Genomic DNA, 24507 nt, shown 5'->3' on the forward strand with positions numbered 1-24507 from the left:
GGCTTTGTTCTACTTCACTTTAAGGCATGTTGCTAGTTCCCTTTGGCTACCGCATCAGGACAGCGTGGATCTTTCTGCACAGCTACATGTTCATGCAATCCTGAGAACAGAGGTGGGACTCAGACAGTGCACAGCCCAGAGTTAGCTGCACAGGTAGAGGCGGCCCTCAAATTGGGCACATGCACAAGATGAAGAGCCTTCCAAAGATCCACAGAGCACACAGAAACCCCTATTGCATTTACACAGTTCTTAGGACAGTCCTGTCTTTCATCAGATACACAGATCTCACTAAGTAATGTATTTTTTAGCCTAACATGTAATTGTTAATCTGTGGAGTTCCCTAAAGTAAACGTAACTAGTGTGTTTTTCCTTCTTATGTAGCTGCAATAACTGTGTATTATTGTACGAGAAACACTATGTGCTAATAAAAATTTAGGGCCAAAGAAAGCTTGTGGAAAACAAGGAGTGAGGTGTGAAAACACTGAATTTCTTCTGGCTACTGGTCAGAGAGCATAATTTCCTCAAAGCTTGTTCTGCAAGATGTTAATAGGTATTACATATCAATCTTCAAATATTTTGGGGAGATTACCAGTTTTTAACAAACATAAACAGGTGTCTTTCCGGTAAGAATTCTCAGAACCTTGACTGTGTGGGCCCTCCCTGCGCAGTCCCCACGCTGCTTGAACTCCTTCTTAAAGCAGCAGCGAGTACTCTGCAGAGCACACCTGGGGACTGCGGCTTACAGAGCCATCTGCAGGACAGGTGGCAGAAGGCTGGCATTCGCATACCTGAAATGTTCTACATACAGAATTTGGAGATTTTATAAAAGTCGACAGTTTAAACACGTGAGCACCACCACTCTGGGGGGACACGGCGGTTCCTGAAGTAGACGATGTGCGTGAGAAGGCGCTGGGCAGCGGCAGCCAGCTCTGCTGCCTGCTCAGAGCTCCACAGGAAACTCAGGGCTGGGCCTAAGAACCTCACACTGTCCTTCAAGAAATAAAGAAATGTCCCTCCAGCCAGGAAGCCAATAAAGGTGAAGGGTAAGACTGCTGGGCCAAGGAACTAAAATTCTCTGTAAAAGCAACAATAGCAAGCAAATATATAAACTACAAAAATGATTCATTTCACGATGGCGTTATGGACTGAAATGTGTCTCCTCAAAATTATTAAGTATTGAAATAAATGTAAGCTCTACATACATTTAAGGAAGAGTAACAAAAACAAGGTCATTATTTTCCAACCCACCGGTTCCAGTCCAGCGGTGCCAGAGCCCACACAGCAGCTCAGCACCAGGCGGGACCCCCGGCAGGACGCTCTTCCATTGCAAGGCCACCCCCCCGCATTCAGACCAGGGACGGTTAGGCACCTGGTTCCTCTCACATGGCACCTTTAAGGTGCAGGAGGGAAGCGGAGACCCTCGAAAAAACCCACACAGAATGGGGAAGGGAGAACGTGCCAACTCCCATGGGAATCGACTTTTTTCTCTTCAACAACATACACAAAATGACACTAAACCACATGATATCATTCAAGGATCTGCCTGTAATTTGCTAGCTTGATTTCATAAAATTAATTATTCAAAATTAGCATCAAATGAACCATCAAAATGTCATATTTCACACCCCTGACATTTTTTTTAATAAGTTTTCCTTCACATTTTCTTCCTTTTTTTAAAAAATATATTTTATTTATTTATTTATTTATTTTTAAAATATATTTTATTGATTTTTTACAGAGAGGAAGGGAGAGAGATGGAGAGCCAGAAACGTCGATGAGAAACATCGACCAGCTGCCTCCTGCACACCCCTTACCGGGGATGTACCCGCAACCAATGTACATGCCCTTGACTGGAATTGAACCTGGGATCTCTCAGTCCACAGACCGACGCTCTACGCTGAGCCAAACTGGCTTCGGCTCACACCCCTGACATTAAATACATTCTTTTAAGTTATTTAATATGGGATCAGGAAGCTTTAAAATTAACCCATCATAAAATGGCATTTGGGTCATTTAGTATATTGTGGCCTATAACAGAAATTTCTTAGTTTAGATATACTTTTATTATACTTAATATACATCTATAAATATCACTAAAGCCATTTTTATTTTTTATTACTTCAGAGAGGAAAGAATAAAATTTTGAGACTGAAGTCACCTACTTATAAAATCATCCTCCTGGACTAATGGCAGTTTTCTGATTTTAGTGAGCAAATAGTTTTAATTAAAAGGATAAAGTGTATGAACCATTAACTCAAAGATTGAAGTAAAACTTGCATCTCCATCTTTCTTGCCAAAGGGGCAACATGTTTTCGTGTAGGACTGTGTGGCCAGCCTTGTATGTAAAATCTTCCCGTGGAGAATCATCAAACAGAGGGAGAGAGAAGAACACCAATGGTCAGAAACACTGGCTGGAGGGGAAAAGACGGCGCTGGTAGGACGGAGGAGTGGGAGAGGAGTGAGTGAGGGAGGGTATGGGAGGAGAGTGTGTGATGTGCGTGGTGTGTGTGTGTGAGGGAGGAGGGAAAGCTAACTCTCGCAGGAGCAGCAGGGGCTGGCAGACAGGCTCTCCTTGACAAGGAGAGACTACCACTGGTGCGGCACGCCCCGGACTGCGGGACTCCAGCACGGAACCCACACCATCTTGAAGGGGAGAACGGCCCTTTATAGACACTCATCAACATGACCAACCAGACAGGCCTTGGAACTGCCCTGCAACCCAGCACCCACTCCAGCCAATATCTGCTGCCCCAGCTGCAGACCTGCGGACCCTGAGACCGCCACCTCCACAGGTACACCGCTCGGCAGCTAAAACAACTCCAAGACCATGTGGATTCCTGCAAGAGAGGAACTGACAGGACTGCTCCAGCCATAAAGACAGAAGAGAAACAGTCCAGAGATGGAAGACGCTGACAACGGCTTGCCATACTTGCAGACAGCAGCTGTGCATCCCTGAAGGATGCCCAGGACCAAATCAGAGACGGTCACCACCATTTGTCCACCATGCAGAACTGAAACATCAGTGCTGTTATGTACACATAAGGAACTGTTTGACTTTGAAATTGGGACATTGAGTCCCAATTTCTTTCTGTTGGCCCAGAAAGAAATTCACTACAGACTGATTCATTTGCCTCTCAGCATAACCATTATGGCTTGTCTCATTTCCGGTTCTTATAAGTGTATTTCTTGTATCACATGATCTCACGCATATAGGGGAAATAATGAACAACATAAACTGATGAACAAAAACAGACCCGGAGACAGGGAAGCATCGATCAGACTCTCAAACCTCAGAGGGAAGGTAGGGGAGGGTGGGAAAGGGAGAGAGAGCAACCAAAGGACTTGTATGCATGCATATAAGCCTAACCAGTGGTCATGGTCAATAAGGGGGGAGGGGCATTTAGGGGGAGGGGTTTGGGATGGGAATGGGGGGATGAGGACAATTATGTGATACCACAATCAATAAAGAAATAATAATAAAAAAGAATCACTGACTGCCCGACCAGCATGGCTCAGCGGTTGAGTGTCCACTTATGAACTAGGAGGTCAGGGTTCGATTCCCGTTCAGGGCACATGCCCAGGTTGCAGGCTCAATCCACAGTGGGGAGCGTGCAGGAGGTGGCTGATCCATGATTCTCTCTCATCATTGATGTTTCTCTCTCTCTCTCTCTCTCTCTCTCTCTCCCTTTCTCTCTGAAATCAATAAAAATACATGTTAAAATAAAAAGAAGCATTGACTGACTGATTGCCTTTTGCACATCCTCCACTGGGGGATGCAACCCAGGCAGACTCCCTGACCACATGTGCCCTGATAGGGAATCGAATTGGGACTCCTTCCTGGTTCATGGTCAATGCTCAGTCATTGAGCCACACAGCCTGGGCTCACTAAATCCATTTTTCATAACCAAATGAATTCAAACAACTTTCATAAAAAATATGCTGCTTTGAACTTTCCCACCACAAACCCACAGGAGCATGGTGAAGCTCAGACAGGCTGCTTTATAACAAAGAGTTGAGATTATTCTACCTAATAAAAGAATAATATGCAAATTAACCATCGCTCCACTACACCCATCAGCCACGCCCACCAGCCAATAAGAGCGAGTATGCAAATAAACCCAACCAAGATGGCTACAGCCAACGAGAACAGAAGGGAGTCTTGGGTTTCCCAGTCAACGGAAGAAGCCAAGCTTTCCACCTGCCCTTGCTGGCCTAGGCTTCCACTCAAGGCTACAAAATTTCAATTATAGAAGATAAACAAATCCAAACAGAAATGGCGGCAGCCACAGAGTGAGCAGGAGACATGGCTCCACTCCAGGCTTCAAAATTTCAATTGTAGAAGATAAATAAATCTTAGATACCAGGGCCTCAGCTTGGACTGCCAGGGGGCATGACTGCCTGCAAACAACCACAGGCCCCTTGCCCAGGCCGCCCCACGCCTCAAGGGAACCCCCACCCTGATCCAGGACACCCTTCAGAGCAAACCAGCTGACCCCCACCAGTGCACCAGGCCTCTATCCTATATAATAAAAGAGTAATATGCAGACTGACCATCACTCCAACACACAAGATCAAGATAGCTGTCCCCATGTGGTCAAAGATCCTGCCCCCATGTGGACACAAGATGGCCAGCAGTGGAGGGCAGTTGGGAGGCATCAGGCCTGCAAGGGAGGGCAGTTGGAAGGGATCAGGCCTGCAAGGGAGGGCAGTTGGAGGCAATCAACCCTGCAGGGGAGGGCAGTTAGGGGTGACCAGGCCAGCAGAGGAGGGAAGTTGGGGCAAACAGACTGGCAGAGGAGCAGTTAGACATCAATCAGGCTGGCATGGGAGTGGTTAGGGTGTGATCAGGCTGGCAGGCAGAAGCATTAGGGACAATCAGGAAGGCAGGCAAGCGAGCAGTTGGGAGCCAGCAGTCCTGGATTGTGAGAGGGATGTCCGACTGCCCATTTAGGCCCGATCCCACCGTGTTCGAGTCTAAATGGCAGTTGGACATCCCTTGAGGGGTCCCAGATTGGAGAGGGTGCAGGCTGGCTGAGGGACAGCCCCCCCCATGCACAAATTTTGTGCACCGGGCCTCTAGTCTGAGATAATCAAGGATTGATACATGGTTAGAGAAATTCCTTAGAAAGAGGCATCTACCATAGAAAGCAAGTTTAAATATTTAATAATTATAAAAGGAATTGTCCTACCCCCCCCCCCCCCAAAAAAAAACCCACATCTATTTAAGGCCCTTTAAAAGGCAACCATTTTCCAGTTGTAATGAATTCTATTTGATGATTCTCCATGGATAGATTTTACATACAAGGTTGGCCACACAGTCCTACACAAAATGTAAAAGTAAACATGCTGTCCCTTGGCAAGACAGATGCAAATTTTACTTCAATCTTTGAGTTAACAGTTCATACACCTTATCTTTTAATTAAAACTATTTGCTCACTAAAATCAGAAAACTGTCATTAGTCCAGGAGGATAATTTTATAAGTAGGTGACTTGAGTCTCAAAATTTTATCTTTCACCTAGAAGTACATCAGTTCAGTTATGATTTATTTAAAGGACCAAAAGTCAACTTCATCATATCCACTTTAAATGATTTCTTAGAATTCCTTATCTTGCTGCTTGAGAAATACTTAAAACACATTAAAAGTGAAACTAAATGTAACATTAAGATCCTGATAATCAACTGAGGTAGTCACTGTGAAAGGAAATTCTAAATTTTTCTCATAGCACTGAAAAATAAATACTTAGTTCATGTTTTGGAAAAGAGATACATTATAAAACTTTTAGCACTAATAAATGTTTACAGTGAATTGATGTTAAAAAGAAAAGGTCTGCACTCACCTGGCAGGTTGGTAACGAGCTGACCTCTGATGAAATCATCGACCTCTTCTGGTTTTAAGTGGTACTGGCCGTCGGGCTTTGCTTTTCTAGTGGCCATTCTGGCCAGGAGAATATTAGAACCTATAAAGCAAAACAAACGAAGCAAAAGTTGTTCAAGAAACAGTCACCACAATTATTTTTAAAATTTCTTAACAAAGACATCTGCAGACAGGTTACTGAGCAAATTTCTATAAATAATGAAAGTAAATTACTTACAATTTTGATCATTTCAAATACAGTATAAAATCAGCAAAATTTTGTTTTTACACATTATAACTGGCATGGTTACTGAACAGAGGTAACCATGTTCTTCTTTGTTCCAAAATAAGTATCATTTCAACATCTCCTACCCAGGTAAGGGAATAGAGACAGCAGTCCAAACGACAGTGGTTTATAGGAAGTTGAGGGCAGTGATCAAAAATTAGTTCACTTTACCAATGAGCAGATCCAGGCTAGGCAGAGCAATCAGGCCACTGCACTCTACTGGACTTGGGAAAAGAAAGCCAAAGAACAAGAAGTTTCACTCTACGATCAGGACACGTGTAGTAAAAACAAGACGGACCTGGCAGTGAGGCCGCAGGTGTGGATGTGAACATGAACCTAGAGCAGAGCAAGGGCTCCTGGGAAGGTGCCAGGGACCTGAGAAACAACATGTCAGGTGAACTTGTTTATGGAAAATGACATCTCCAAAAATGATGGAAGGCTTACATGTCTTAATTTTAGGGTAGACTTCTGTAACAACCATGTGTTTCCCAGGGTCCTAGAAAGTCACACCAAAATGGTAAATATGGTGAGTTCTGAAGAAGAAAAGAGGGCTGAGGAGAGGAAATATCGTGGGGGGAATTTTATTTTAATTATGTGCTTGTATTTAAAAGAATTTTTCATATCATCATACTTTAACCCAGTGTAACCGGACCCTGGCCCTCACCCTACCAATCAGAACCAGCCAACTCAGTGGTCCGAGCATCACCCCACCACCCAACCCTAAACCTATAAAAAGACCACACTTTCAGAGCTCGGGGCTCTCTGCATTCTGCCGCTGCGTCGGTAGAAGCAGGGAGACCAGACTTGAGTTTGAATAAAGGCTCTTTTGTTTTTTGCATTGGACTCAGCTCCCTGGTGGTCCTTGGGGATCTTGAAATCTGGGCATAACACGGGCAACCAAAGACCACTCTTATAGCCCTAAGGTCACTGAAGTACCCAAAGCAGCCAGTCCTGAGCTGCTGACTCTTGCTCTGCCCTGCCTGGCCTTTCCTGCAGAAATCCCAGTAAAGACTCAGGACTAGGATTCCTCTCACTCCTGCTTCCTCCTCCTGACCGAGCCCTGGTGCTCCCCCATGGGTCCTGCGTGGTACTGCATGCCCTGTGGTCCTCTCGGGAAACGAAGTCATAAAAATCTTCCTTCACCGGCACTGGCTCTTTTATCTGCCTCAGTTAAAAGGCCTCAGTACAGATGAGGCAGGAAGTCAGAGGAAGAAGGGAGAAGTAATGAGAATGGAGAAGTAATGACTGGAAGTGACAGGGAAGCCAAGAGAGTTGTCCCTCCCGCCCTAGCCTGTGGCAGAGCATGGCAGGGCAAACTGGATCCGTGTGAGAATGGCAAGACAGGTGCTGTGGAGGTGACTCTGAGAAGGGTAGGCATGAGGGAGGGTTCCAGAGGGCACAGCGGACGAGTCCACAAAAGGAAAATGGTGGGAGTTAATGAGGAAACCAAGGGCAAGACGTAAGATCAACCAGGCCAGCCGAAACCGGTTTGGCTCAGTGGATAGAGAGTTGGCCCCGGGTTCGATTCCGGTCAAGGGCATGTACCTTGGTTGTGGGCACATCCCCAGTGGGGGGCGTGCAAGAGGCAGCTGATAGATGTTTCTCTCTCATCGATGTTTCTAACGCTCTATCCCTCTCTCTTCCTCTCCATAAAAAAATAAATAAATAAATAAATAAAAAATCAATAAAATATATTTTAGAAAAAAAGATCAACCAGGCCATGGGTGAGAGGCGTCGCTGAGGGCACCGTCATGAGGTGCTTCCTGGAACTGCATGTGGAGACGGGACGGCCGCGCAGTCCAGGAGGCTAGAGTTCAGAAAGTAGCTGATTACAACAGGCCTGGACCTTCACACTGAACTCCGTACGCTCACCACCCGCTGTAACCATGGCTTCTGCCCACACCTGACAGGAAGTACACCGTTCACACAGACTGACTTTAACTCTCCCATTTCTGAAGGACATGTGAGAAACACTCCAACCTGATTATTCCAAAGATATTACCAACCACTGATTTGCACTTCCCACACTTTTACCTCGTGTACTGCACAATTGTGAGCAATGATAAGAATTGTTTTACAAGAGGCCTATGCAGTAAGGTAATAAAAAAAACAAAAATCACTCCTAAAAATTAAGTGATATTCAATGAGCCAAAGTAATACTTTGAGAAAAGTGAACAGCAGGAGAGAAGCTGGGTACTAACCAATCCCAACAGAAGCAGCACAGTGAGTCTGGTCTCTGATTTCCATGCGGACAGCACTTGCAAATTCATCAGGCGTAAGCTTGGTCTCTGCAAGGATTTCAGTGATGTCCACCAGCGCCTCATCACAGCTGACTGCTTCGATGTTGTGAGTGTAGCTGTCAACACAAAGCACAGGCGATGAGGCACAGCTACAATCGCATTCGTCACCACAAATGTGGAAAATACAGTCTTTTCCTGGTACCCCCTCCAACACATCCTTACAAGACTTAAGGTGATAAAAAAAAAAAAACATGAGCATTAGCATTAAACTGGCCCAAGTGCAAACTTAATTAACTAGTGCTTTCTCTTTTCCATATTATCTACCAAAAAACAGCAGGAATTATCATTCCAGTTTCTCTATACTCAGAACACCTTTATAAACCTCTGAATAGTTGAAAAGTAGTAGGTGAGTTAGAACAGTCAACATTTAATCTAAAACATTTTTAGACATGGTTTACCAGAATTCTTTTTTTTTTTTAAATATATTTTTATTGATTTTTTACAGAGAGGGAGGGAGAAAGATAGAGAGCTAGAAACGTCGATGAGAGAGAAACATCAACCAGCTGCCTCTTGCACACCCCCCACTGGGAATGTGCCCACAACCAATGTACATGCCCTTGACCAGAATCGAACCTGGGACCCTTCAGTCCGCAGACCGACACTCTACCACTGAGCCAAACCGGTTTCGGCAGTTTACCAGAATTCTTAAAGAATAGAAAAATCATACATCTGTCACATAGGTAATCAATGCTGCCCTAAACAAAAATGCCACAATTCCACACCATTCCCAGCAGCAGGCCTAAGACACAGTAACAGTACACAATGGCCAATCACCCGAAACGCCCATCTAAAAGGACACCATCTACAGTCCCAGCAAGAGAACTACTTTAGGTTTTTGTTTTTGGTTATGAAGTATCCACACAAAAAAACTTGTTTTAACTACTAGTATCTTGCCATGTGCTCCAATGCTAATTAAACACATGGACACAAGTGGGAGGCAAGCAGAGGCCGTAGGACCAAAATGTATCTTCAGGAGCCCAGCTGGTAAGGTACATTAGGAGGCATATGCCTCATCCTTCATCTACACCTTACTGTAGGCAACACAACTTGTCAGACTAATAAGTGTCTGTACCTATTCAGGAATGAATGAACGTTTTGTTTATGCCTAAGTAAAGGGTGACATCTGTAAGAGCAGAAGGGCATGCTTGACTTGAAGAATCTGTTCCGAGTGAAAGCTGCCCTGAGGCATGGTGACTAGGAAGCGAAGGCAGGATTCCCAAAGGGCGGTAGGAGAATATCACGGACTTTACCCCCAAAGAATACTAGTAGGCACAGGCCACTGAAAATGTCTCAACAGACTAAAAGTCTATCAGGACTAATATGTGCATAGCTGGCAGTGGCTCTGGGACCCAGAGCACATGAGGACCAATTCTTAGCTCAGTCAGCCACTCCCTACCCTCATTCAGACTCTACTACTGACAGCTTCAGAGTAGGATTTAAAAAGCACACCTTTCACTCGGCCATACCAACGTTCCCGCATTCGGGTCTTATCAGTCAGCACTCAGGCGTACATACTGATGCCAGGCAACGTCATCTGCCCCTTGTATTTTCGCTCCTGTTAAAGCACGCTCCCACAAAGGCAGCGATTAAACCGTATTCTTCTCTGTAGGACTAGCAGCATCAACAACTGTCCATATAAATAAATACTCAATAAACAGGAGTTCAAAATAATGCATACCAAAGTCAAGGAAGAGGTGAACAGAGGCCAAACATCTATCTCCTATAACACCCACACAGCCCAGGGTGGGCACACCTCGGCTCACTGTCCAGATGCCTGTTTTGGTAATAAATGTAGTGCGATAAGATACTTTTGGGTGGCTGCTTTCTTGCTAAACAGAGGTGAGTGGCTGAGACCTACACAATAATTACAGAGAAAATGTGCTTATTTCTGCTTTAGAGCACACATGGTCTGGAAATATACTTACTTTAAATTTTAAGTTCTGAATTGATATTAAATATACCTACACTGTAAACATTTTAAAAATTAATCTCCTTTTCCCAAGCCAACTAATCAAGCACCTTGAAACTATTTCACAACTAACTTTTACAGAATCTAACTTTTGGCATATCCACTAATTTTAGAAGACAAAGGGTTTTAAAGAGTCTCTACTTGTTCACCATCAGTTCTAATTTGAAACAAAAAAATAATTCCAATGTAATAAGAGGGAATAACCAGGTTAGAAGTGGTGTGTGTGTGTGTGTGTGTGTGTGTGTGAGGGCAGAGGCTCTTGCACGAATTTTGTGCACCAGGCCTCTAGTATAATTATAAAATCAGATTCTGACCAAGTTCAGCAGCACAAAAGATGGAACTACCAATAACTGGAGTTGCTCAAAGAAAGGAGGACAGGCTGCCATACTGGGATGCCGAGGAAAGGGTTCCTGAGAGAAAAGTCTAGCAAAAGCAACGAACAGCCCTGCAGCGTGGTTCAGTGGGTGAGCATCGACCTATGAATCAGGAGGTCACGACTCCATTCCCAGTCAGGGCACATGCCCCGGTTGAGGGCTCTATCCCCAGTGGGGGGTGTGAAGGAGGCAGCCAATCAGTGATTCTCTTTCATGATTGATGTTTCTCTTTCTCCTGGAGTCTCCCTTCATCTCAGAAATCAATAAAAATACTTTAAGAAAAAAAAAAAAAAGCAACTCTGATCATCTGAAAGCAATTGGACTCATATCAGACACAACAAGCAGAACAGACACACAGTGACGATATCATATACTATACCTTGCCAATGTCTCATACATCGTGCGTGCAACTTCCTTATACGCATGAAAATCATATGGAACAGCTTGAAGATTAGGACAAAGTTGTTTAGCGTACCCAAAAAACATTCCATTCTTAATACCAACTTGTCTAGAGAGAAAGAAAAAAAAAAAGACATAATGAAAATTATACTAAAAAATATTAAATGCAAAAAAAGTATCAAATACATGATACCGTATCCCAAGCCACTAATATACTAATTTTCATTCGACTCCATTCTCATTAGGGGTAAAAATAAGCATCAAACCTTACAGGTTTGTCTTCACCCTAAAGGAGAATTCCACCATTGTCTCATTAGTGTAAGTGACACATGGAGATGTGCCAAAATATGTCATCACCATGTGTGGCTCCTGCCGGAAATGGAAGATTTCTCCTGAGACTCGGCCTTTGGCCCCTCTGCAGAGGCGCCAGCTGCATGTACTGGAGATATCTCAACCACAGGGCGCAGGGACCAAAGAGAGGCTTTCTTCCTCACACAGGACCATTTGGCCAGGGCTCAGCCCCCAGACAAAATACACACACAAGTCTATACAAAGCAGTGCTATGTGACAAGCAGACAAAATGTACCCAATTCTGCTCCCACCTGGCTCCCACTGCCCAGTGCCATGCTCCGCAGGTGCCTCCACAGTGGCTGAGATGCGAACAGCACTGTGTACGGCAGGACATCAGTCTGGGCAGGAGCCAGGGTTCTAGAACTTTGAGGGACCTAACTGAAAACGGTAAATTTTAAATCTTGTTGTATGCCTCAATGCCCCCACACATTACCTCTGATATCTGTAGCATTCGGCACAAAAGTATAACTGTGGACTTATACATAATTAGTAAAATCCCATTTTACTACTTTGTAATGAATCAAGGAAAAAAGGTAAAAACATAAGCAAAATAATAATGAGCGACGTTTTCACCAGATTATCTACTCTTATGGAAATACATCAAGTGGTTATTCTATACATACACTCAATAAATATTTACTAAGTGCTTACTCCGTATGGAGTGTGCTGTTTTAAGAAAACTAGTCTTTAATTACTGAGAGGCCTCTGGCTCCCTCCCCATCTGAGACCAACAGCGAGAGCCAAGAATGAAAAGAATCCTCCAACTTATTCAGGGAAAAAAATAAATAAATAAAAAGCAAAATCACACGCATTTCTCATATATACAAAAAAAGCTATAATTATTTAACTGCGAAGCCCCTAGTAGATGAGAAAGATCTAGCAGAAACGAAAAAAATGACCATAAAGGAATTGATGACAAGCAAAACAGAAAGTAAAACAAATTATTTTATTCGCTCCACAAAATTTTATGTCTCAGGCATTTTGGGAGGTGGTAGATAAAGAAAAGTGAATGAAACTAGTCTCAGGATGATCATGAGGATGCCTGCCTTCATCCCCTAGAATGGATAGAATCAATGGGCCTTGACTAGCGCGGTAGGACAGTATATATACAGGGGTGCAGCAAAAGTAGATGTACAGCCCGCCTGTGGGCTCCATTCCCAGTGAGGGGGTATGCAGGAGGCACCGGATCTATGTTTCTCATTTTTGATATTTTTATCTCCCTCTCCCTTCCTCTCTGAAGTCAATAAAAATATATTAAAAACAGAAAGTTGTCCACTTGTGAGTACATGAAATGAGTTTATTCTTGTATTATTATCAGGTATTGTAATATTTTCCATATGAACAACAGTAAACCTACTTTTGTCATAATATTTAGAAATCCAAATATTTTACCCATTAAGTGTAAAATATTTCCAATGCTAGGTATATAGGTTCAGCATGTAAAAGCTAAATTTACAAAGTGTTTAGGAGCCACTAGACACTGTAAGGAAGCTACAAACAAAAAAGGAAAACGAAGAGGTTCCCATAACCACAGGAAGCAGAATATCTTGAGTACATGGCTGAGAAGTGAGGTTTTTTATCACGTAAAATTATGAAACAGTCTAAAGCAGTGGTTCTCAACCTTTCTAATGCCGCGACCCTTTAATACAGTTCCTCATGTTGTGGTGACCCCCAACCATAAAATTATTTTCATTGCTACTTCATAACTGTAATTTTGCTACTGTGTAAATATCTGTATTTTCCGATGGTCTTAGGCTCTACAGCAGCAGGTTGAGAACCACTAGTAGGGTCGCCTAAGACCATCGGAAAACACAGATATTTACACAGTAGCAAAATTACAGTTACGAAGTAGCAACGAAAATGATTTTATGGTTGGGGATCACCACAACATGAGGAACTGTATTAAAGGGTCGCGGCATGAGAAAGGTTGAGAACCACTGGTCTAAAGTGACTCTCCACTACAGTGACGTCTGTCTTATTCCTCCTGCCGAAATCCCACGCAGGATACACACCAATACTTCCCGAACGTGTGTGGCAGAAATAGCTTTTCCCAGTTTGCACTGCAGAGAACATGCTCTTTCTGGTCACATGCTACACTCCGACAATTATTATTATTATTTTTTAAAATATATTTTATTGATTTTTCACAGAGAGGAAGAGAGAGGGATAGAAAGTTGGAAACATCGATGAGAGAGAATCATCGATCAGCTGCCTCTTGCACACCCCCTACTGGGGATGCGCCCTCAACCAAGGTACATGCCCTTGACCGGAATCGAACCCGGGACCTTTCAGTCCCCAGGCCGACGCTCTATCCACTGAGCCAAACCGGTCCCGGCCAGACAATTATTTTTGATGATAAATGATATTAAAAAAATTAACACTAACTCACTGCCATGGTCCATTTAGTATACAAAAGACATCTATGTCACTGAGAGGAGCAAAGTGTCCTTACAAAAGCCCATGAGAGCAGGTTTAGAAATTATCTGATCTTAAAAATCTATGATCGTAGGGTATTTGTATATCATCTATTCATCTATATACCTCACAGACAAAGCGTGTTCTTTCTGTAAGTATGGGTAAAACTACTAACAACAATGCATATTCTGACCTCCATTTACACAGCCTCCTTTCTGTGACTTCCGCCGGCTGGTGTTCACATTCCATCCTTTGCTAGCTCCATTATTAATCTGTCTATTGAAAACTCACCAGTGCATAAGCTGGGCTAACCCTCCCCACAGTCCAGTCTCCATTCGCTACCCAGAAATAGCTCTGATATAATTGTGAATTTATTATTTTAAAACATTTTCCCACTTAATGAAAGTATAACTATTAGATAGTCACAACAAAAGGGTATCCAAAATTGTTTTCTGGAGACCTTCATTAGCAATGAGCCATCTAGAAAATGGAAAATTAACAATTAAAAGACCAAAATTCCACTACTGTGGTTTTTGTGAGGTTTCCCCCAACTTAAACTCAAATTCATGTTCATCATTTCTGCATCTCCTTAAAATAAACATCTGCCATGTAAGTAGCATTTAAATGGCTTGCTACATACCATTTGGCCCTCATACACCATCAGCCCAATTGTTCTGTAAAAACTCAGCTTGACAACCACCATCTGTGATACAAGTGCACTATCCAAACCCCATCAGAAGCTTGGAGTCTAGACACAAGTGTGGCTATGGGGATCCAGACCCACCAGGAGCTGGGACACTTCTACCTTGGGAGACAGCCTCATGCACTGGCAATTTAAAAATAAACACTGACTCACGCATGCATGAATGCAGCCAATCCAGCATTCAGCTTGGGGGCACTGAGTGAGAAGAGAGATCCCAAAGAGGAGCACAGAAAGACAGGGCTTTCACTTCATCACCCAGCAAAACCCAAAGTCTGAGAGAGTATCTGGGCTTCATCACACCCTCCAGATCTAGGACACAACTGTCCAGTCATCAGATGCACAAGTCACCGTTCAATAACTCAGTGTGTTTGTGTGTGTGTGGGGAGGGGGTGTTGGGGGGAATAGGGGGACACCAGCCTATTGGGCACAACATGAGATCAGCTCTAACTTGCCTGTGCTAACAAAAATAGACTAGTCCAAAAGGCATCGGTAGTTATTTTTTTACTAAAGTAAGTTTTGACTCAGTTACATTATCAACAAACAATGAAAGAAATTACAACAATTTTGTCAACAAAGGCAAAGTTAGTTTAGGAGTAAAAGTTTGACATGTTACAAGTGGAAAATAATTTAAAATATTTCATAATTATACACAGATGATGCTTTTCCTTAAATAGCCTCTTATAAAACAACTAGTGGCCTGTGCATGGATTCGTGCACATTAAAAGGAAATTAATTAGAAGAAATATTTTTATATCACTGTTCACCCTTTCTCTATAATGGAAGTGTCAGGGATGGAAGAAAATTAGTAAAATGTATATGAAAATAATATATAAATTTATTAATAAACAGTAACAACATGATATAACAACAACAGACATGATATAACAAGACATGATATAAAAGCAACAAAAACATGATATAAAAACATTGATTAAAAATAATGTCTGATAAATTGATTAAACTTATTCTAATATCTCCCTGTGATTGGCACCAGTGAGAGCTTTATATGTATCGTGCATGTGTGAGTAAATATTTATTTTTAAATTGCCAGTGCATGTCACATGTACCAGTCAGTCGGTCGGTTGGTCGGATGACCGGTCACTTAGCCTTTTATATATATAGATTGGAAAATTTTAAATAAACTATTTTAGTTAGATGATGTTGAGTTGAAATTTTTGTTCAGATTAGACTTGCTTAAATAACCCCAACTTTTAACTGAGACTAAAATATGTTACATATATCAAATCATTATGTATACCTGAAATTATATATCAATTTTTTTTAAAAAAATATTTTATTGATTTTGTACAGAGAGGAAGAGTGAGAGGTAGAGAGTTAGAAACATCGATGAGAGAGAGTCATCGATCAGCTGCCTCTTGCACACCCCCTACTGGGGATATGCCCACAACCAAGGTACATGCCCTTGACCAGAATCGAACCCGGGACCCTTCAGTCCCCAAGCCGACACTCTATCTATTGAGCCAAACCGGTCTCGGCTATATCAATTTTTTTAAAAGTATGAATGACAAAGCCATAAGATGCTATCTACTACTCTCTCAAAAAAACAAAACAAAACAAAAAACCTAAAAATGTAATTGATGTAAGACTGTTTTTATAAATTTTAAGTTAAATACTTTAACACTTGCCAACAATGTGTATATGCCTGATGTTATATAAGTAAAAATGTCCATGTGTAGTTGTCAGAAAAGAAAAAAAAAAAAAGACTGCTCTTTTTAATTAATCAATTCATCGTTACTCCTACTTTCACAACTATTACAATAGGTTATTTTTTAATGACTCGTTTTTTTTAAGTATGAGAAACATATATATAATATGTCTGTTTCTTCTTATATTGAGACAGCCAATAGTAATTAAGGCATAAGCTTACTATACGATAAAGATCCACAAAGCTGGTGTTAAAAAGTGGACAACACTGCAACCATAAATGAGAGTATTGGGTAGGCCAGTACGGCATTATTTACTTTTAACTTAATAGGCAATCAAGTTTTAACATTCTTTTTAAAAGATACTGAGTATTAAGGGTTAATATCACAAAGGATTTTTCTTAGCTGTTAAAGGAATGATTAGAGTAGATGAACACTAAAGCCTCTCCCATTCAAAGGTATCTAAATTCTTTAATTTCCTGCTTCAGAAGACAATTTAAAAAATTCCAGTGTCCTTTCACAGTGGAACTTACAGGTTTCTCAGGAAACTATCAAAAGTTTTCTATAGTCCTAGCTGGTTTTCCTCAGTTAGAGAGTTGGCCCATGGACTGAGTTGAATGGTCACAGGTTCAATTCCAGTCATGGACATGTACCTTGGTTGCAGGCTCAATCCCCGGCCTGATTGAAGCATGTAAGGGAAGCAACCAATTGATGTTTCTCTCTCTGTGTCTCCCCTTTCCTTCCACTCTCTCTAAAAAAACAACAAAACAAAACCCAAAACTATGGGAAAAATACAACTTGGGTGAAGATCAACAATAACAACAAGAAATCTACATTTATAAGATGGGGGGAAAGAAATGGAAAGAATTAAAGCTAGAAACATTTCTTCCCATAACATGTCTGTACATTTTTAAATCACAGGCCTGACTAGCATGTCTAAATCCACTTCCAAAGATTATATGAGAATTAATCAAATGAACCCTCCCTAAATATTACAACACAGTTAATTTCCACATACCTGGCTTCATAACTGCAAGATGCAATTTCAGCCTTTGACAAAACAGAATCAATTCCATTAGTGTGTGCAGAATCTTGATTCTCCCACAGTGATGAATCTGGTATACCTGCTTTAAAAACAATAAAATTTAATGATTATATGTTAAAAACTGATTTTCCTTAACTTCCATTCAAGAAGTGTATTTTCCATTCATTTCTTATACAAATAAATTTATAAATAAAAAATAAATGTATATATAAGTTGAACAAATACCAAATATAGTTTATCTTATTTAATGGTATTTATCTTATTTAATAAAAGGAAATCTGTAATTCTAAAATGGTTTGTTTCCATTAAGTTTTCTACTAGCAGTCAGAAAAAACACGGATAAGTGGAAAGTATTCTGTTTTAATAATACTATGTAAAAAATGATCAAAAGCTAAATATGAAATATCCTATGAACCCAGTCTCTGGGATGGACAAGGATGAAAAGTGACCAGGATGATGAACCCCTCCTATAGGCTCAGAGGATTAAGCAGCGCTCTCTCAGGGGAAACAGTGAAGGAAAAATATAAGCCTCTCTATACGTTGTTTGCTGTTTCCTAAAAGAAATAACTGCAATACTTACAGCTAATTAACAACATGTTCAACAAAGATCAAATTCCTACAAGTCATTTAATCAAATAATAATTTAGTAGGTCATATACCATCAAGAAATTTCATCCTAAACTTAAGACTTTTCTTTTGAACATGTCAGGAAAAAGAGCTACATATTACCCCCCCTTTCAGAAAATTCGACTTTTGATTTAACAATGCAGGTTCAAATTAGTAAACAGAAAGTGTGGTCAGAATACCAACTGCTTAATGGAAGACAACTCTAGTCTAAATAGTACAGCTCACCAGTATCTCTTCCTATCTATCCAAACTGCCAGCTTCACACACGGAGTTAGGAGTCCGTAAACTACAGACACTTGACTTCCTGTGGTCCACCTTCAGCCTCCCTCATAACTGAGCAACAGATGAAAACAGCTTCAGTTGTAGTCTTGCATAATGCTATAGGCTCCAAGAAGAATATGCTTTAAAAGCATAAATCTAAAAACAGTCTCAGCTATAGTTCTATTGTGAACAAAAATACCATTAGTTAGTAAAACCATATACACCACTTCAGCTAATTCTAGACAAACCTATTCTGAGTATATTGTAGCAATGCAACTCAAAACTCAGCATTTCTCTTCAACTTTTTTCAGAGACATAATTTCCATTTAAAAAATCAACTTGAAGCACTGCCAGGAAAACATGGCTAGGTGTCTGGCTTTCCGGGCTAAAACAACTGTTCCTGGTTTGACTCCAACAGTCAACATCTTTTTACGAACTATGCAACCCATATAAGCATTTCTGGATTCAGCACCCATACACACAAAGCATAAATGCAAACAAAATTCTAAGGACTGGCATCTTAATGAGGTCAAATCCCACTTACATAAAAAATAAAAACAGCAGAGTATATGATTTAGAGCTATGCTTTCTGATATATTGTGACTAATATGTGTTAGAGCATGACAAATTAAGGACAGAATGCAAAACAGACTACTTCTGAAGCGTCTGAGAAGACTACATAGCTGCTTTAGTAGTTCATTACTCTAAGCTGAAAATCCTTAAGAATTTCAGGATTGTGAGTATCACAGTTCAAGAGGCTACAACTAAACAACAACAAAAAGTTGAAGCTTGAACAGCAACAACCAGCTGCCTTTCAAAGGTATAATCCATGAGTTACGCATCAAAAGTTGGGGAGTTAGATGACTTATATTTGAAGGGCTAAATAGTCTAAGATACCCGTCTTAAGAATTACAGAAACCATGCTTGAGATGAGAACAGTATCTGAGGTCCCTGTGCTCCAAGGCCCTGCCTGCGAGGCAGCGCCTGGGGCTCCCCTGGGCCGGGCTGGCTGACCTTTTCCACGTGCAGCAGAGTGCGTGGATCCCTCCACCAGCGGAGTGAGTTGCTTCAAGGGAGATTCGGGGAAATGCAGGGACACACTGTCCTCACTGGAGGGCAAAGTAGAGAACTGCTCATCAAAACTTGACAAACTAGACGGGCACATGGAGAATGTGGAGGAACGGTTGGAGAAATCAGAGGCCAGGACCCAAGTCTGTGAAAAAGAAATCGCTGAGAATAAATCTATGGCTAGTACGAATTTTAAAACTGTTGTTCTTTAGAATGAGCACTGAAGTTGTTGAAAGGGCAGGAAATATCTGCATCATGGAATCCCAGGAGGGATAAAAAGGCCCAACCATGATATCTTTGGTATAAAGGGATTCCTGATAATGAGGGTCATCAATGAGAAGTGTCACCGCTGAGCATCACTCAGGAGGCAGCTAACCAAAGGAAGCCACAATGGAGAGTCCTGCGTACACTGTCTGTTAGACAAGAGTTTCTGAATATGACCAATAAGAAAATAAAGCTTTTACAAAGAGCTAAAGATGCTACTTATACTCTGCCTAGACATAAAAGTCAAAACATTAGAAATGAATTTGTTTTTAAGGTTAGTGTGCAGAAGCCAAAGAATCTCATTCCTAATTTTATCCTCAAAATTTTATAATTTAGTATCATATCTAATAAGGACCCAGAGAAAGATAGGAAATAAAAAGTAAGGAGGAACAAAGGCATTGATAAAACAAGTTCTAAGTGCAAACTTAGTTGCAACCAAACTTTATAATAAAGGGCAATCTATCCATTTTATATGTGACAAATATTCTGGTAAGCTCTTAATGGTTTGTCAAAGGGCTAACACAAAAGTGAATGACATGAAGTTAAGAGAAAGAGTATAAAGTGTCATATTCATCTCTTTTAGTGATAAAAAAAATCTACTTTTGACAGTTTTCAATGGCAAGTGAAATTTCAATATTTCTCCTAATATTTACCTTCCAGTTTACCATCCACACAAGAAATGGAGGGATGTGAATTAGAAAAGGCCATTACAATGTCATGAAAATCCAGTGGCTAAACTGATGAAGACCAATTGACAGTAAGTTTTATTAACAAACTGTTTATGGTCAGATCATTTGTGAATGAAAGGAAAGAGTAAGAGGACTGTCACTTGGCTACTTCTAAGGAAAGCTTGCTTGACAAGGTCAAAATTCCAGATGCAGACTGTTGAAATAAGAATGCATGTGACAAACACAACATTTTACCCACAGGAGAAACTCTGAGCGCTGAGTAACTGAGAGATGTTACTGACCAGTATGCACACAGTACTTTTTCCTTCTTTCAACATTCATTCAGTTTAAGTTTTTATTAATGTCCAATACGTGACAAGTGTTGTGTATTTCCTTAAGCTACCTGGCTTCTAATACCACACAGAAAATACAAAAAGAAAACCACAAAACCATACTACCAATACTTAAGAAACAGCCCATATTGTCAAATTCCGCAATACAACTAAATCTCAGTATGCTCAAAATATTTGCTACCTCAAGATCTACTCATGACACTCAAAATATTAGAATCTTAAAAATCTCTGAAAAGATTTAAAGACCGATAAAAGCTTTAGGTAATCTGGAAAGTACAGACACACATGAAGCATAAAGATGTATGTACCTACAATTATTTTCCTTTATACTTGTACCATGTAAACAGATGATCACAACCAACAAAAAGACTAAAAAAAAATAAAAAATAAAAGGCCTTAGTGATGTCAACTAGCCTTCCTGTGGCCTTAACTTTATTGAGATAATTGCTAAAACAAACCCTAGGTTTCATAACTGAAAATTTAGGGACCTGAAAGAATTGGGACGAAACTGAACTGCACACTTTCTGACTGCTTTCTGATGAGCATTTTTCTGACAAAATTTTTTTTTCTGACAAACTAAAAGATTACTTAGCTTTACAAACATCCGCAAAGAAACTGATTAATGTTAAAGAATTTAATTTCTAAGCAAATATTTCTCAGGGAATATACTCAGGAGAAAAAAAAACCCACAGGAAAATATTAATAGTATTTCGATAAATTTATGATTTTTATTTTATTAATAGCCAAAATTTAAAAGCCACAGAGAAAAGAAAATATTCTAATATGAAATAGGTTCAACAAAGATATGAGGAATGATTGCTGGTATTTATCTTCTTATTCTAGTAATCTGAAGTCCTACTCTATATTATTCCACTGCCTTATACAAATCTTTAGCAGCATAAACTTTAGCGTCTTTACTGTAATCAGTGATCAAACAACTAGCAATGAACTTGCGAGTGTAGAGGCTTCCACAAAATATTGCCCATGATTTTTATCCTCAGTCTAAATTTATACAAAGCAAACTAATAATCACAACTTTTAAAACATTTTCACTCTCTGTCCCAGGAAAATATCATCCAGTTCAACCAAGCAAAACTATAAACCAGTCGTAGATACTATTACATTTTAATTTTGCTTTAAGGTTTCACTGACACCTTAGAACACCTGAATGAAAAAGCTAATTAATTCAACTGCTTTTGTTGCTGTAACGACAATACCAACAGCAAAAGCCCGAAGTCTTCAACAGGAGCACTGTGATTCAAAGAGAGCTCATGATTTGTACCTGCTTTGCCTTTCAGGATTTTATTCTGGTAGTACTGCCACTCCAGCTGGGGGTTAGCTCCTGGACGCAGAGGTGCCCTCCCTGTGCCTCTGTTACTTGTAACAGCCACGGGTTTTCCTGTGAGGAAAAGGATAAAATTATTTTAAAATCTAAGTACAGGGAAGTTTAGAACACTAACAATATGTAAAGGAAAAGTTTTCAAAAGATTTTAAAAACATTTGACACTTTTTTCTTTAGCTTTATTTAGGCGTTAATCTATAAAGGATCTATTATTATCTTTGAATATTATCAATCACCATGTACAAATCATTTAAGTTTCTCAGCACACCCAGAAAAGTAAACCACTGACAATTTGGATGCATTTATGCAACTTTAAAACAACATTAGCACCTAGCTTTCCAAGTTTTTTGTTTGTTTTTTACAGTTGGAAACGGGCAACTCAGATCCTAGATTCCGACTGGAGGGGCTAAGGAGAGAAGGAACTAAGAGATTTTTAATATTTCTGGTATCAGAAAAGTAGAGCAATATCTAAACAAACCGTCTAATTTTACAGCAAGGGACACAACATATATGCAGAGGAATCACAACCTCACCTACTATTTAATCAAATGTTGAGAATATAATCCTATTTTGGTTTATTTATAAAAATGATTCAGTATCACTTCCTTGTATATGTGAGTTATTACAAGATAACTATAACTTCTAAAGCTACAGAATATTTTACTGAATGCATTTGTTGTGGGAATAATAAACAATAATAAAAAAAAGTCACTAATGGGATAAATCAATTTTTTTTTAACACTGAAATACTCCTATCAGAGGTGAAGCAGCAACTTGTGACAAAAATACAGCTCTGGAATCAATCCCAATAGCCCTGTGCTGTCCATACGAGAAGAAGCAACTCTCTGAAGAAAATGCTACATCTCTCAGACACAGATACAACCACTGAAAAATCCAGAATAAGTATATTATAAAGTACTGGTTAGCTAACAAATATTTGAAATTCCATTAAAACAATGACAACATATTTTAGTGCTACTCAGTAACACAAAGTTAAAATATGAAGTTGGAATGTTCACTTGTACAGAATAGTATTTATTCAAAAGGAAGCATAGTGACCCAAGTCATAAAGACATATGCTACCATAAAAATTCCCATTTACTAACAAAGTAATAGTAAATATAAATAAAAATATGGAAAATGCCCAATGCAGGTCCCTGCCTACATTAGCCTAAGATGACAGAGCCTTCAGTTGAAGAGTTCTTCCCTAAAAAAAGTTACTATTGTTCTTAGTAATGGAATCCAGAAAATTTAGAAGCAGGAACGGATTCTGCGAAGGAAAATTACAAATACTTCTTAAAAAAATATTTTGTGGCCCAGGATGGCAGAGCGTGGACCTATAAACCAGGAAAGAGGTCATAGTTCCATTCCCAGTTAGGGCACATGCCCAGACTGCAAGCTCAATCCCTAGTGGGGGTGTGTGCAGGAGGCAGCTGATCAATGATTCTCTCTCATCGGTGATATTTCTATTTCTCTCTCCCTCTCCCTTACTCTCTGAAATCAATAAAAATATATTTAAGAATATGTATTTTGTGATGCTTAGAATATATATTTATTTATAATAACATATGAAGTTTCTGAAAACATAAAAAAGAATACAGACCTTTGAGATCTGGCCTATTTCGTATACCCACTGATACAAAGAAGCAATCCATATCAACATGCATTATACAGCTCTGATGTCTGGGTGAACTCAATACTGACATATTTCCTAGAAGGAAAAAGAGAATTTTCAAAACCCAAACTAATTTTTAATATAAAAATAACAGGTCTAGTTAATTTTACATGTTATATTTTTAAATGCTTACAAGTAGAAGTTTAAAAAAATATATATAGAATCTATTATAGATTATTTCTATCACCTCAAGAAAAGGCACATTTCAGTTTCTTTAGCTCTAAAAGTAATTCAGATACAGACTGAGCTTCCCAATAATTAAAATCAATTGTGAAAATATACTTTCCCCCTCTAGGCTATATTCTAATAAAGTCTCAAATTAACAGTTTGTCTAAATGCTTAACATTTCTGTGTGCTATTTTATAAAAATGTATAAAGGTGCTTTCATATATTTAGTTACATAGAGCTAAGTAACTTTAATGAACACTAATGCATGTAGCCTACAAACATTCTTTAATAAAATAAAAATTGCTGCTATTATTGAGTGCTTGGTAGGTGTCAACCACTGTTGTAGGTTTACATGTGAGAATTTCAACACTACAACAGGCAATTTTCTTATCCTTATTTTACAGATAATAACTTGCTTATTAAGTCACATAGCCAGTAAGAGACTGAGCTGGCATTCAATCTCAAGCAGTCTGATTTCAGAGCCCTCAAGCCATGATAAAGTTGTTCTAGACATACTTAAAAAAATAACTTAAGCAAAATCTACAAATAAATTCTCCTCATGCATTTAAACCCTATTAAAAGTCAGCTCTAACGCTTACATGAGTGTTCTCTCCTCATGTCTCTGGCTTCTAATCATCCAGAGCAACAGAGAGACCATCGGAGTTAGTTTAACTCTCATCCAGCCACAACCAGAGCTTCCCTCCACACCAGTCTCACCCT

The 24507-nt window shown here is 40.0% G+C and overlaps 1 protein-coding gene across 4 annotated transcripts in view; it reads right to left on the bottom strand.

Annotated features, from left to right (window-relative positions):
• Positions 1 to 24507, bottom strand: part of REV1 (REV1 DNA directed polymerase) — a 99588-nt gene that overhangs the window by 15802 nt on the left and 59279 nt on the right. The window contains exons 7-12 of one of the 4 annotated variants that reach the window (XM_084900326.1): positions 23548 to 23655; positions 21885 to 22001; positions 17335 to 17440; positions 11164 to 11292; positions 8343 to 8497; positions 5839 to 5958 (exon numbers count right to left, since the gene is read on the bottom strand). In XM_084900326.1, coding sequence (XP_084756452.1) covers positions 5839 to 5958; positions 8343 to 8497; positions 11164 to 11292; positions 17335 to 17440; positions 21885 to 22001; positions 23548 to 23655 — 735 coding nt within the window. Of the gene's footprint in view, positions 1 to 5838; positions 5959 to 8342; positions 8498 to 11163; positions 11293 to 17334; positions 17444 to 19263; positions 19441 to 21884; positions 22002 to 23547; positions 23656 to 24507 lie in introns of those variants that run through there. The other 3 variants (XM_084900325.1, XM_084900328.1, XM_084900327.1) reach the window with 3 other exon arrangements.

Source organism: Pipistrellus hanaki, assembly GCF_964339955.1.
Source record: "Pipistrellus hanaki genome assembly, chromosome: 12".
Classification (NCBI taxonomy): domain Eukaryota; kingdom Metazoa; phylum Chordata; class Mammalia; order Chiroptera; family Vespertilionidae; genus Pipistrellus; species Pipistrellus hanaki.